Source organism: Pyrus communis, chromosome 15, assembly GCF_963583255.1.
Source record: "Pyrus communis chromosome 15, drPyrComm1.1, whole genome shotgun sequence".
Classification (NCBI taxonomy): domain Eukaryota; kingdom Viridiplantae; phylum Streptophyta; class Magnoliopsida; order Rosales; family Rosaceae; genus Pyrus; species Pyrus communis.
Window position 1 is genome coordinate 21,397,798 of NC_084817.1, and position 13,829 is coordinate 21,411,626.

General features: G+C 40.2%; 4 protein-coding genes across 5 annotated transcripts; 3 read left to right on the top strand and 1 right to left on the bottom strand.

Annotated features, from left to right (window-relative positions):
- Positions 1–351: 351 nt before the first annotated feature.
- Positions 352–2,124, top strand: LOC137718790 (tubulin alpha chain-like). 2 transcript variants are annotated; one of them, XM_068458324.1, is made up of 3 exons: positions 352–1,183; positions 1,277–1,737; positions 1,820–2,124. In XM_068458324.1, the coding sequence occupies exons 1-3, from the start codon at positions 485–487 to the stop codon at positions 1,944–1,946; spliced, it is 1,287 nt and encodes a 428-aa protein (XP_068314425.1). In that variant the 5' UTR covers positions 352–484; the 3' UTR covers positions 1,947–2,124. The 2 variants fall into 2 exon arrangements, with proteins under 2 accessions (XP_068314425.1, XP_068314424.1); XM_068458323.1 differs by having other exon boundaries at positions 1,277–2,124.
- Positions 1,950–7,007, bottom strand: LOC137718789 (xylulose kinase 2-like). Its single transcript, XM_068458321.1, has 11 exons — positions 6,798–7,007; positions 5,798–6,452; positions 5,566–5,654; positions 4,833–4,897; positions 4,589–4,644; positions 3,932–4,052; positions 3,771–3,845; positions 3,237–3,290; positions 2,768–2,865; positions 2,505–2,676; positions 1,950–2,425 (listed from the first exon to the last, which is right to left on the bottom strand). The coding sequence occupies exons 1-11, from the start codon at positions 6,854–6,856 to the stop codon at positions 2,196–2,198; spliced, it is 1,674 nt and encodes a 557-aa protein (XP_068314422.1). The 5' UTR covers positions 6,857–7,007; the 3' UTR covers positions 1,950–2,195.
- Positions 7,008–9,286: 2,279 nt separating this feature from the next.
- LOC137717180 (probable protein phosphatase 2C 55) lies at positions 9,287–10,306 on the top strand. Its single transcript, XM_068456480.1, has 2 exons — positions 9,287–9,816; positions 9,904–10,306. Exons 1-2 carry the CDS (start codon positions 9,287–9,289, stop codon positions 10,304–10,306), a joined length of 933 nt encoding a protein of 310 aa, XP_068312581.1.
- A 1,483-nt stretch (positions 10,307–11,789) lies between these two features.
- Positions 11,790–12,824, top strand: LOC137717181 (probable protein phosphatase 2C 55). Its single transcript, XM_068456481.1, has one exon. The coding sequence runs from the start codon at positions 11,790–11,792 to the stop codon at positions 12,822–12,824; it is 1,035 nt and encodes a 344-aa protein (XP_068312582.1).
- Positions 12,825–13,829: the final 1,005 nt, after the last annotated feature.

Here is a 13,829-nt window from a genome sequence, read left to right on the forward strand (position 1 = left end):
GAGAGCGGCCCAAAAAAATAAACCGATTATTTTCTACTAGGGTCCAGTGCATCATGGTGGAAGTAAAAACAATCCAACCTGACCCCACCCCACCCCACTTGCCCACCACTAATTACTACTCACCCTCTTATTTTAAAATGCCTTTTTTTTTTTTTTTTTTTTTTTTTTTAAAATCTTTTCTTTTTGGCCAGATCTAAATTTGAAAATTTAAACGGTCTAGTTGTTGAGAGGCAGCCAGCGTGTCCCAACATTATTGACAGTGCTGGCAAACCCTGATTTTAACCCCACTCCGCGGTCAATATTTAACCCCGGTAAGATTTACTCCCCTTTATAATCCAGACCTAGGACTCCCCCATTTTCCAATCCAATCCCACTACCCATTTCCTCAGGCGTCTTGGTAAACGCCGCCCTCCTCCTCCTCCTCATCCTCTTCCTTTCTCCTAACAGTCGGAACCCAAACCCTCCCCCTCAACCTCCCGCAAAAATGAGAGAGTGCATTTCCATCCACATCGGGCAAGCCGGAATCCAAGTCGGCAACGCCTGCTGGGAGCTCTACTGCCTCGAGCACGGCATTGGCCCCGATGGCCAGATGCCCAGCGACAAGACCATCGGCCGCGGCGATGACGCCTTCAACACCTTCTTCTCCGAGACCGGTGCCGGAAAGCACGTCCCCCGCGCCATCTTCGTCGATCTGGAGCCCACCGTCATCGACGAGGTCCGCACCGGCACCTACCGCCAGCTCTTCCACCCTGAGCAGCTCATTTCCGGCAAGGAAGACGCTGCCAACAACTTCGCCCGCGGTCACTACACCATCGGCAAAGAGATCGTGGATCTCTGCCTCGACCGCATCAGGAAACTCGCTGACAACTGCACCGGGCTTCAAGGGTTCTTGGTCTTCAATGCCGTCGGTGGCGGTACCGGATCGGGTCTCGGATCGTTGCTTCTGGAGCGGCTTTCGGTTGACTACGGAAAGAAATCCAAGCTGGGATTCACTGTGTACCCTTCTCCTCAGGTTTCTACATCTGTTGTGGAGCCTTACAACAGTGTTCTCTCCACCCATTCTCTGCTGGAGCACACCGACGTGTCTGTGTTGCTCGACAATGAGGCCATCTACGACATCTGCCGCAGGTCCCTCGACATCGAGCGTCCAACCTACACCAATCTGAATCGCCTCGTCTCTCAGGTATTTCATCAAACACCTTACCTGCATAACCACTGATTCGTATTGGTTATGATTTGATGGCTGATGGGTTGTTGATTTTTTGCGGATTTTCAGGTCATTTCTTCGTTGACAGCGTCGTTGAGGTTCGACGGAGCTCTGAATGTGGATGTGACCGAGTTCCAGACGAACTTGGTTCCATACCCCAGGATCCATTTTATGCTTTCCTCGTATGCTCCGGTGATCTCCGCTGAGAAGGCGTACCACGAGCAGCTCTCGGTGGCTGAGATCACCAACAGTGCATTTGAGCCCGCTTCCATGATGGCCAAGTGCGATCCCCGCCATGGCAAGTACATGGCCTGCTGCTTGATGTACCGTGGTGATGTCGTTCCCAAGGATGTGAATGCCGCTGTGGCCACCATCAAGACCAAGAGGACAATCCAGTTTGTGGATTGGTGCCCTACTGGGTTCAAGTGCGGTATCAATTACCAGCCACCAACTGTTGTTCCCGGCGGTGACCTTGCCAAGGTGCAGAGGGCTGTTTGCATGATCTCCAACTCCACCAGTGTTGCTGAGGTGTTCTCTCGCATTGATCACAAGTTTGATCTGATGTACGCCAAGCGTGCTTTCGTGCATTGGTATGTGGGTGAGGGCATGGAGGAAGGAGAGTTCTCAGAGGCGCGCGAGGATCTTGCTGCTCTGGAGAAGGATTATGAGGAGGTTGGCGCCGAGTCTGCCGAGGGAGATGACGGAGACGAGGGTGATGACTACTGATCCTCAACCTTGATGGTTTTATATGTTTTCGTATTTGCTATGTTTTCTTTCGATGTTATGGCGACTGATCGGTGTTTCTGGGTGGTGTAGCTATCCATCTTCATAGCACACTCACTTTTGCTGTGTCAGTATGCAATCTATCTTATATGTCTTGCTGGATTTTTCTGAATACAATCGATCTCAAACTAAAACCCGATATTAAAACGATTAGAATTTCCGGTTCATGACATAATGCAATTCGAAGCATTCCATCCCGGAAATATCAGTGACGTCCTAATTTTTCAACTAGGCGGTTCTCTATTTCGAGTCTCTTCTTCGCTATCAGCCCATACTTCTGAACTAGATGTGTGTCGGGAATCGCTGCAAGTTTGCTCTTGAGGGATGTGTTCTCCGACTTGTGCTCATACAGGCATTTGAAGGGCACAAAACTGCCTTTGTTGTTGCATTGCCAACCATGCGCAGCCCTTAAGGCAGCTCCTAGAGAAGCCGAATCTGTAAGGTTTGAGAAGGAAGAAATAATGAGTTGCGGTCTCTCGATACGCATAACGCATATATTTGGCGAAACGCTTACCCGGCCCTTGAACTGTGTAAACCTCACACCCAAAAACACAAGCTGCGACGCCCAGGATGGCGCGATTTACAGACGCACCCCCGGTGGCTATTAATCGTTTTGGAGAAGGCATTCCAACTCTTTCTGCATGACCTCGCATTGACACAAACTGGCCCTCTATTACAGCCCGAACCTGCAAAACTCGTAAATTCGCCTTTCACAGGGAGAGTTCTTGTGGGGAATCCTCCACCTATGTGAACAATGTGCATGTAAAAAGTACAAACCTCAGAAGCACCATCGAATTCCTTCTCTACTTCGCGTTCATTCACGCCCTCCAGAGTCTCGCCATTGAAATTTTCAAGAACGTAGCGATGGAAACCAGCTGAAGGCATTACAGAAATTAAGTAGTTGAAATGCAGTTGGGTAACCGGGCACTCCAGAAATTGGTTGCGATGGAAACCAACATGTAAACACTTAAAAGAAGCAACAATGTAGTGTTAAAGCTCCCGGGTAAAAGACTCCGTCGGATCGCTTACCTCCGATCAGTGCACTTGATTCCCAAGGCAAATAAATAGACAAAAAGCTATCATTTAGATCAACCGTGTTTTATCTACCTTCAATTTGGCCGGAAACTGCGGTGGCTTAACTAGTATTGTCGTTCGAAAACCAACCCAGAAAAGAAGGCAATTCGACAGGAGATCGTAAAATTGGATAAACCTCAGTCAGTAAGTGAGAGAGATTACAAGTACAAACCTGGAAGTGGGGGAAGAATTTCATGCTCATTGTAGTAGAAACCCAGCTTCCCACCTGTACAAGAAAGTAGAAACTACAATATGAAATATGGAAATTACGACAATAATTCCAAAAAGAAAGTATTTATTTAGCCAAAATGATCCCTGAAATTGGCATAACTCCTCACTTTGGTCCATGAGATTTGAAATCAACAGAAATGGTTTCTCAATTTGTCCCCATCAATCAAATCTCCATTAAATAGGGATAAAATGACAAAAATACCCTCAATTTGTTAAATAATTTGGCCCATTGTTTATTAAATTGAGGGTATTTTTGTCATTTTGGTCCTTATTAAATAGAATTTTCACGGAAATACCAAAATAATTGGTGGTGGACAAACTCAAGGACCACTTCTATTGATTTCAAATCTCAGGGACCAAAGAGAAGAGTTATGCAAATCTCAGGAACCATTTTGGCTAAAAAGCTTGTATTTATTTACTTTTCCGGTTTATGAAAGGAAACAGAAGAATTAATTCAGGCAAGCCATGTACTAACCATTTAGAGGTAATGTATTTGAAAGCGCTTGAGTGAACCTGTCCCAACTGCTTTCCATGTAGCGGTTGCGAATATCTAATATGAAGATTGAGGTCATACCAGGAAACTAGACAGATATCTCAATTGGAACCCATAAAAATGTGTCAGCGCACGGTTTGTACCTTCACGAGTAAGCGACCCGTTCTTGTAAACCAGCATTACCATGTACCCCTTTGTGTCAACAGGGTTAGGGAAAACATTTCCTTCCAAGCTAGGTTGAAGATCATCAGTAATCCAATTCAGCTGAGCAACAGATACGAGTAAATGAGAACAGGAGATATCGGTAAGAATCCAGAGTAACTTCAATAGTAAATTACGTAGAAGAAACCATTGAGATTCTGGTCATGACTTGTGCAACATTCAATACTATAATAATTCGCAAACCTCTGATACCATTTTAACTGGTTACGCTAAGGGCAGGCGAAGATATTTTAAAATGCTACACTATGAAACTGCAAACTATTTAGTAAAAGCAGTTTTAAAGTTTTTCGTTCATACATTTTTCTTTATTTCTCTCTTCGTCTTGCCTTACGTTCTCAAATTTGAACTAGTTTTTCATTTTGCCTCCTTTCCCCACCTTTAGCTGAAAGTGAAAACTAAAAGCTAATATCGAAAAGTAACAGAAGGGAGCCCAGAAACCATTTTCTACTTTTTTTAGCTCTATGTTTTCCTTTTCTCTCAATGTTTCAACTCTCATTTCTCTCCTATCCCAATTCTGTTACTTGGAAAAGATAACAGAAAATAGAAACGGTATCAAGAAGATCCGAATTTCAACTTACGGTGTCACTTGTGCCAAGACTGATTACTAGATCCCCTGGGGTACTTACGGTTAAACCTGCAGCTCCAACAAAACTAAATCATACGACAGCACCCTCACTATATGAAATGATAAACTACAACAACCAACAGCAGAACCATGAAGGAGCTAAAGAGATTTCACCAGTTCATCAGAAATTTAGAAATATTAGCAACATATTAAGTGATTTAAAAGAGTTCGGTTATGGAAACTTGAAAATCAGGCACCTGCCACACTGTTGAGGTTGTCTCCTGTCCACAGAATAACCAAACAATTCTTGTTGAAGCGAAATCTGGAACGAGATTGAAATTTCTTATCTGTTAGGGAAATATTTTCAGACAGAAAGTATACATGTAACTACAGTGGCTGCAGACTCAAATCATGACCATGGTAGCATAACTCCGTTCAATACGAACAAGTTTTTGATGACAAACTTTCATGATCATCCACATTTTCAGGCTTATTATTTGAAAAGTTATGCAGGATACAACTACCACACGACTTTATCGCTCCCTGTGTGATATTTAAAATCTTTGTATCACTTTGTGATATCATAGTCGTTTTTTCCTATTTGATAAGTAGAACTTGGATACTATAGATTAAGTTGATTTTGAAATGGGAGAAACCATAGATTTTTAGCCTTTCAGGTACCATGTAAATCCCTAAACCCTACACAAAAGCGCTTATCCAAAAACGGAAAAACATATAAGATCATAAAAGCGGACTGCGCAAACTACGGTTGTCCACTTCCTGGTTTCAGAGGCGCATTCCATTACTCAAGAATACCATCCCATGGGTCCATTTGGTTTGCTATTTTATTTAATTACTTCACCCTAATGCAGGATTATGTTAACAATTTTTTTCTTTTGTGGCGCACGTAGTTTATTTTGTCCCTCATGAAATTTCTAACACAGCGTATAACGATCTATGTCAAGAGAATGCTACAAGAGTGCCACTGACCTGTCCAGAAAATAGGGAGCAATGTGGCCAGCAACAGAATGGGCAGGAGCTATCTTTCCAAGTTTTTCCTCCAGACCAGGGGCAGTGGCCTTCAATTAACATCAAGCACCAAGAAAATTAATCAAACTAGAAACAGTAAACTGATAATGCTACTCCAAGAAAAAGCGAGAAACTTAACAAGATCAGAGAAACATAATTAACAAGGAAAATTTACTCTTAAAATATGACAGACCTCTAAAAGTTTCTTAGACCAGGCCCTTTTCTTTATATCCATCAAGTTCATCCCTGCACCGTCGGACTCATCAATACAAGCATGTTTCCCTATCAGAAGAGATGCCATAAACGAACTAACCAGGGAGATCCTCTCAGTGTTTCTGTAAGCTTCAGGATGTGTCTCGAATATCTTCTTAATCTGTGGGCCTGTGAATCTTTCATAACTGCGTGAACCCGTAAGTTGGGATAACTCCAATGCTCCACCAGCAGCCTTCTCTAACTTTCTACACTGTGCTGTGGTGGTGCTGTCCATCCATATTGGTGAATCATTTACTGAAAATGCTCCTTTAAACTGATCCACGAATGGCTTCTTGGGGTCCAATGATGACAATAGCGAAGAACTTCCATTCTTCCAATAGACACTGCCATGTTGCTGTCCACTGCCGGAAACAGCAGCAATTTTCCCAAAATCCAAATTTGAGCTGGAAAGCTTTCTAAGCACAAGATCTAGAGCTTCCACCCACATCAAGGTGGGTGAAACAATTCTACCATTAACCGAAGGGTCCCGGTAGACTCCGTCTTTGGTTTTGTAATGAGGCAAATCAGTGTCAAATTGGACAAGCTCTGTAGTAACAACGTTGAGATTGGAGTCTAGCACAGTTGCCTTCAGAGACCTTGTAGTAGAAAGTTAGAAACCAATAACAACTACTAAAACAAAATCATGTTTTACCCAATTCAGATTACGGAGCATCCAGAGAATCATATTCCCATATGAAATTTAATTTCACAGTAAGACAATGAGAACCCACAAAACATTAACAAGTAACAATCAAGTTTTACCCAATTCAGATTACAGGTTATACTAATTGACTTATCATGGACTGCAGTAAAACAATGAAAACCCACATCCATAACCATGCAAAACTGTGAACTTGTGATGTGGGTAATTCTGATTTCATGAGCAGCATCAAGAAAGATATGAAATTGGAGGGAGAAAGAGTGAGGGAATGGTAACTTACTGAGTGGAACTGTCAAACCCAAGAAAATAGGAATCCTTGGGGAGAGAGTAATCTGCCATTGGAGAAGTCAAACCAAGTCTGATGGCTTCTGCTTCAAGAAAATTGGAAGCCTTGATTATACCAAAGTTGGTGACGAGTGAAACGGAGATTGGTAACGTAAATGTATTGAGTCGACACAAATCCCGGTATGGAAATTTTAGCAGCAGAGGATAATTAGGAGAAGAGGATTAGAGGACGATAAAGGTTACTGCTATCGCATGTTTTTTAAAACCAATTGATAATATGAACCAATTTACTGATAAGTCATGTAAGGTCTCTCTTCTCATCAATATGAAAATTTTTAAACTTAACACGTGGACACAATAGTATGACGTGGAGTGCATGTGATAATTTGCCTTCATACACGTGGGACAATCTGTTCTGATACCATGAAAAAAGTTGAGATTCCATCATATAACCATCGATAATATGAGAAGTAACCCAACTTATTTATAAGCTCATGCAAGGTCTTTCTCTCATCAACAATATGAGATTCATTCTCAACACTTACCAATATAATATTTTTTTCATCGACTATTTTCATGCATCTTTTAATCACATGCTGACCCAACATTTATATTATCAATAATATATTCTTTATTTTTTTTTATCAACAATAATAAATAAGAGTTGTCAACGTTAGCTAGTTAGTAATTTAATACAACATTAATAACTTGTACCAAACCTTAACCCACAATGTAGTCTAGGTGTTGAAAAGTTCAGCCAAATCAAAAATTGTTTGGCCCTCTTAAGTATTGTTGCGAATATTTCATTATTTATCCATTCATCTATTTATCAAGTCATAAGATTACTAAGCGGCTTTCAATTTTATTAAATTTTTGCATAAATGATCTTTTAATGAAACCTACAATATGATTAGTTTAGATTATAAAAAAAATATTATAAATTAGAGTCTATAGAGTAGAGTTAAATGAATGATTAGCGCCTTAGTAAAGCACTAAAATAGACATAATTTAACAATAATGGTGTAAAAGAAAAAAAATGCATGAATTTCATTTCCTAAAAATCATCACGTGCGGGACACCCTTTGTCATGCACAGCTGCTAAAAGGTTTTCAAGAGATGGAAGTGGAAGAGGATTCCAAACTTGTCATTGATGCAGTTAAGAAGAATAAGTGCGGGATTCTTTAGAGATTGAAGGTTATTACTCAAGACATTCGCCAAATTTCTTCGTCTTTCAACCATATCTTCGGGAGGCATTATTTTGGAGAGGCCAACTTTTTTTCAAATGCAATTACTAGTGTAGGATATGATGTAGTAAACACCCACATTTGGTATGCTACTCCGATATGGGGCCTATCATGCTTTTTAGGGACTAAGCCAGAAATTATGTTGAATGAGGGCATTTGTAAACAATAAAGTAACATTAAAATTAACAAATATGGTAAAAATCAGACTACTTAGTAGTCTAGATTACCAATATCATCGAATATGGTTACTTCTATATGTAACCATGTTATCATTTATATTTGATCTTCCATCTATTTTCACGACCATTCTATAATTTTTGGGGGTCTTTCTATGTAGGTGGTCATTAATCCTGAATGAGGTATTGTCCATATGACAAGATTATGTTATTTCATTGAATTGGTTTCAATTTGGGTGTATTACTTGGTGTAAGATTTTCTCTCCTCCTAATCCCCTCCCCATCCCTCCCCTCCTCTTACACTTTTTTTCTTTTCTTTCTCTCTATAATTTCTAAGCATGGAGATAATGAATTAAACATACTTTTTTTTTTAACAAATGATATTGTCTACACTAAAAGGAAGGGGATGGATTTAGCCTCACCATGTGGTTCAAATTCGCATTTGGCGAAAATCGAACCTAAGACCTCTCACTTACAAGTGAAGAGAAATACTACTAGACCGTAGTACTAAGTAACAACATACTTTAATTAGATATATTAAGTCTTTGAGTTACTATATGTCAATTAATAGTAATATTAATTTATAACATTTATTTATTTTTTTTACTTTTGTAAAATTATTAATTATCGATTACACTTTGCATGAAATTAAATGTGTAAAAAAAAATAAAATTCAAAGAGGCGTATTTTAGGCATTCAAAAAAAACATTTTAATAGTAAAATCAAACATAATTAATAAATTTGTTAATATGAAAGTAGCCAATGAGTTTTATTTGAGTAACAATTAATATCAATTTTTATGTAAAGAATTAAATTTGAGGGGCTAAATCATATTTTGAATACTTCATTGGCCATATATATGTTCAAGAGTTTGATTATTTTATAGTTTCCCATTCCCAGCTGGAAAAGGAAACCCATTCCCAGTTCATAAGTTCAAAACGGAAACATGAAATTACCAGATATGAAAAGTTATGAAGACAAACTTGCTCTCAGTTGAGTTCCTCCATATTTTCCACCGTTAGTTTCTTCCCCTTCGGTCTCTATCTCTCCATTAATTTTCTGAGATGTTGATTGTTAAGAAGCCAAGGCTTGAAGACCCCCGCTTCATCTTCCCGGAGAAGCAAACTATTGGCGTAGCGGACGGAGTCGATGCCCGTGCCGGTGACTACGCAAGGGAACAGATGATGCTGACGGAAGCTACTTCGAGTTTATTAATGTTGAAGTACGTAAACTACTATGGTATCATCGACAACAATAATTGCTATGGTCAAGAAACGAAGACAAACGTGCACGATTTGGTTTGTGGGTCGGTTTATCTTCCCAAAGATAACAAGTTAGGCGAAGACGCTCACTTCATCTGCCCGGAGAAGCAGACTATCGGCGTGGCGGACGGCGTCGGTGGTTGGGCCAAGAAAGGCATCGACGCGGGTCATCAGTACGCGAGGGAACTCATGAACAATGCCTTTATCGCCGACCATAATCCGAATAACATCAACGTACAGAAAAGAAAAAGAAAGGTCGCGGTTATGATCGAAGCCGTTGATCCAAGAAAAGTGCTGCAGGAAACTTATGCTAAGACCAAGGAGAAGGGCTCGTCGACTGCTTGCATCCTCAGCCTTAACAAAGAGAGCTGAGTCTTGCATGCTGTGAACGTTGGAGACAGTGGGTTCTTGCTATTTAGGAACAAGGAGGTTGTGTACCAATCTCCAACTCAACAACGCAGGTTCAACTGTCCATATCAGTTGGGGAATGGCATCAGCGGTGACCGCCCTGATTCCGCTTGGGAGGAGTGCATTCAGACAATCCCCGGAGACATCGTAGTGCTTGGGACAGATGGCTTGCTGGACAACATGTTTCCAAGTGAGATTGAGAAGGTTCTCGTACAAGGTGGTGGTGGTGATCATGATCTTGATCTTGGTTGTGGCGCGTTGGCTTCAAGCATCGCCAATCTAGCTCTCTATAACTCGTTTGATAAGCACAACCCTAGCCCTTTTTCAGAAAACGCTAGAAAGGCTGGGTTCGAGCACAAAGGAGGCAAGATCGACGACATTACTGTTATTGTTGCTCAAGTTGTGGCTTTGTAGTAGACTGGCTAGCATTAGCTAATAGTATTCATATGTAATTACAACTTAGTTCCACGGATGAATGAAAATTTTGTTCTTCTGTTAATCGAGATGTATGTTTTTGTTTGTTATTAATATGAATGAAAATTGTTCTTGTATTAATCAAAATTTTACGTACATTAAGTCTTTCAATTAACCTTACTTTAGGTTTTGCATATCATGACATGCATTATGCCCGACATTTTTGCGAGACTTGACGTTTCATAATGTTAAGTCTTCCTCTATTTCTTTTGTCATGAGCCTCCCTCTCATAATTTCATCTTCTAACCAGAGCATTTATAGGTTCGGTTCATGTGTCTAAATCACTTTAACTAATTTTCTCTCATCTTATCTTCAATCACGACCACTCCTACTTTAATTCAAATATCCTCATTCTTAATCATATCTTATCGTGTGCTTACATATCTAACGAAGCATTCTCATCTTCGCTACACTTATTTTTTATACGTGTTGGTTTTTGACCTCCCAACATTTCATCTTGTCAGAAATAGTTTCTAAGCATGGAGATAATGAATTAAACGTACTTTAATTAGATATACTAAGTCTTTGAGTTACTATATGTCAATTATTAATAATAGAAAAACACTCAAATCCGAAATCCTTTAAACCACGCAATGAAATGGTAGCTGATAATGTTTTCTTGAACTACCTTTTTCGGCCATCTTTTTACTACTATTTATCGTTTTGGATTTGTCCCAACTTTTTGCAATCTTGATCCACTAAACCCTAAAGAGAAGGAAACTCTAAGATTATGTATAAAAATGCTAAAATTACGAAGCAATAACTTGCTGTGGTGTAGTCGTTTTTTATTATATATATATATATATATATATATATATATATATATATATATCTGTTTGCAAAATATTACCTACATATATATGTAAAAAATAATTTTCTTGACTTAATTAAGTATGTATTATTACACACACGCGCGAGCGCACACATACACACATATATATATTAGGCATGTTTTATTGTTATATATTAAGCAATGAAATTATAACATTAATGTTTTTTTTCTTTTTTCTTTTTGTAAAATCATTAATTATCCTTTACAATACGCATGGACTTAAATGTGTACAAAAACATTCAAATAGGGTATTTAGGCATCCGAAATTTTTTAAATATGTAAAATCATGATGTGGAAGCAAAACAATAGGTTTTATTTGAGTAAATAGTAATTTTTTTTTTATATAAAGAAAATCAAGTTTCAAGTCATATTCTGAATACTGATTTGCTATATATGAGAGTTTGGTTATTTTATGGTTTCCCATTCCCAGTAGGAAAAGGAAACCCATTTCCAGTTCGAATAGGAAACTTGAAATTACCAGTTATGAAAAGTTATAAAGACAAAGTTGCTCTTAGTTGAGTACCCCATATTTTCCACTGTTAATTTCTTCCCTCTCTGTCTCTCTTTGTCTCTATCTCTCCATTATCTAAGATGTTGATTGCTAAGAAGCCAAGGGTTGAAGAACCTCGCTTCATCTGCCCGGAGAAGCAAACTAATGGCGTGGCGGATGGCGTCGGAGGTTGGACCAAGGGAGGCGTCGACGCCGGTGACTACGCAAGGGAGCAGATGATGCTGACGGAAGCTGCTTTGAGTTCATTAATGTTGAAGTACGTAAACTACAATGGTATCATCAACAATAACAATTGCCATGGTCAAGAAACAAAGAGAAACCTGCACGAGATGGTTTGTGGGTCGGTTTATCTTCCCAAGGATAACAAGTTAGGCGAAGACGCTCACTTCATCTGCCCGGAGAAGCAGACTATCGGCGTGGCGGACGGCGTCGGCGGTTGGGCCAAGAAAGGCATCGACGCGGGTCAGTACGCGAGAGAACTCATGCACAATGCCTTCATCGCCGTCCATAATCCGAATAACATCGACGAACAGAAAAGAAAAAGAAAGGTCGCGGATATGATCGGAGCCGTTGATCCAAGGAAAGTGTTGCAGGAAACTTATGCTAAGACCAAGGAGAAAGGCTCGTCGACTGCTTGCATCCTCAGCCTTAACAAAGAGAGCGGAGTCTTGCATGCTGTGAACGTTGGGGACAGTGGGTTCTTGCTATTTAGGAACAACAAGGTTGTGTACCAATCTCCAACTCAACAACGCAGGTTCAACTGTCCCTATCAGTTGGGGAACGGCATCAGCAGTGACCGCCCTGATTCTGCTTGGGAGGAGTGGATTCAGACAGTCCCCGGAGACATCATAGTGCTTGGGACTGATGGCTTGCTGGACAACATGTTTCCAAGTGAGATTGAGCAGGTTCTTGTACAAGGAGGTGGTGGTGATCGTGATCTTGATCTTGGTTGTGGTGAGTTGGCTTCGAGCATCGCCAATCTAGCTCTCTATAACTCGTTCGATAAACACAGCCCTAGCCCTTTTTCAGAAAACGCTAGAAAGGCTGGGTTCGAGCACAAAGGAGGCAAGATCGACGACATTACCGTTATTGTTGCTCAAGTTGTGGCTTTGTAGTAGACTAACTAGCATTAGCCAATAGTATTCACATGTAACTACAACTTAGTTCCACGTATGAATGAAAATTTGTTCTTCTATTAATCAAGATGTATGTTTTTCTTTGTTATTAATATGAATGAAAATTTTGTTTACATTAAGTCTTTCAATTAAACATACTAGGTTTTCCATGTCATAACATGCATTATGCCCGACATTTTTGCAAGGCTTGGTGTGTCATGACAAGCTTTCCGACATGCATTAATTTTACGATGCTTGACATGTCATGACATGTATTTTGCGACACTTTGCGAGGCTTGGTATGGTATGGGCATGTCATAACATGCATTATGCCGACACTTTGCAAAGCTTGGTATGCCATGGCTTGCATTATGCCATCATTTTTGCTAGTCTCGAGATGTCACTGAGATGTCCTTGGTCTGGCATTGCGTGTCATAGGGAAGCCATTGGCGTGCCATGGCATGTGAGAGAGTGGTCTTGTCATGTCATGGGGAAGCCGTTGCATGTCGTTGGCATGTCATCTCGTGGGATTGGCATGCCTTTGGCTTGTCATATTGTGGTTACTGGCATGTTACGGGCATTTTTAGCTTGGCCAAAGCACTAACAAACACTGCTTTCTTAGACCATGAAATGTTTCGACATGAACCCCAAGATTTTACATTTAAGTCTTTGAGTTCAGATTCATGCTGCAGAATTCATTCCTGAAAATGTTGGGTTCCATCCAAATTGGGAAAAGTTTTACTTACTTATCAAGAGTCAAACAATACCTCTACATAGTAACAAGGCTGAATGTAAGGCGTAAATAACAACATTATAAAGGAATATGCCATTGAGAGACTACATGAATTGATGTCTCTCCACGTCGAATGTTGCCATCAGATGCATACAAGGCCACAAATCTGGCTCCGAATAAGCTCGTGCTCGAGAACTTGGAAGAGTTTGTGTGATAGTAACATGAATAAGTTAACACAGTTACGCGTTGGTGACTTACCAGATGGATCTCTA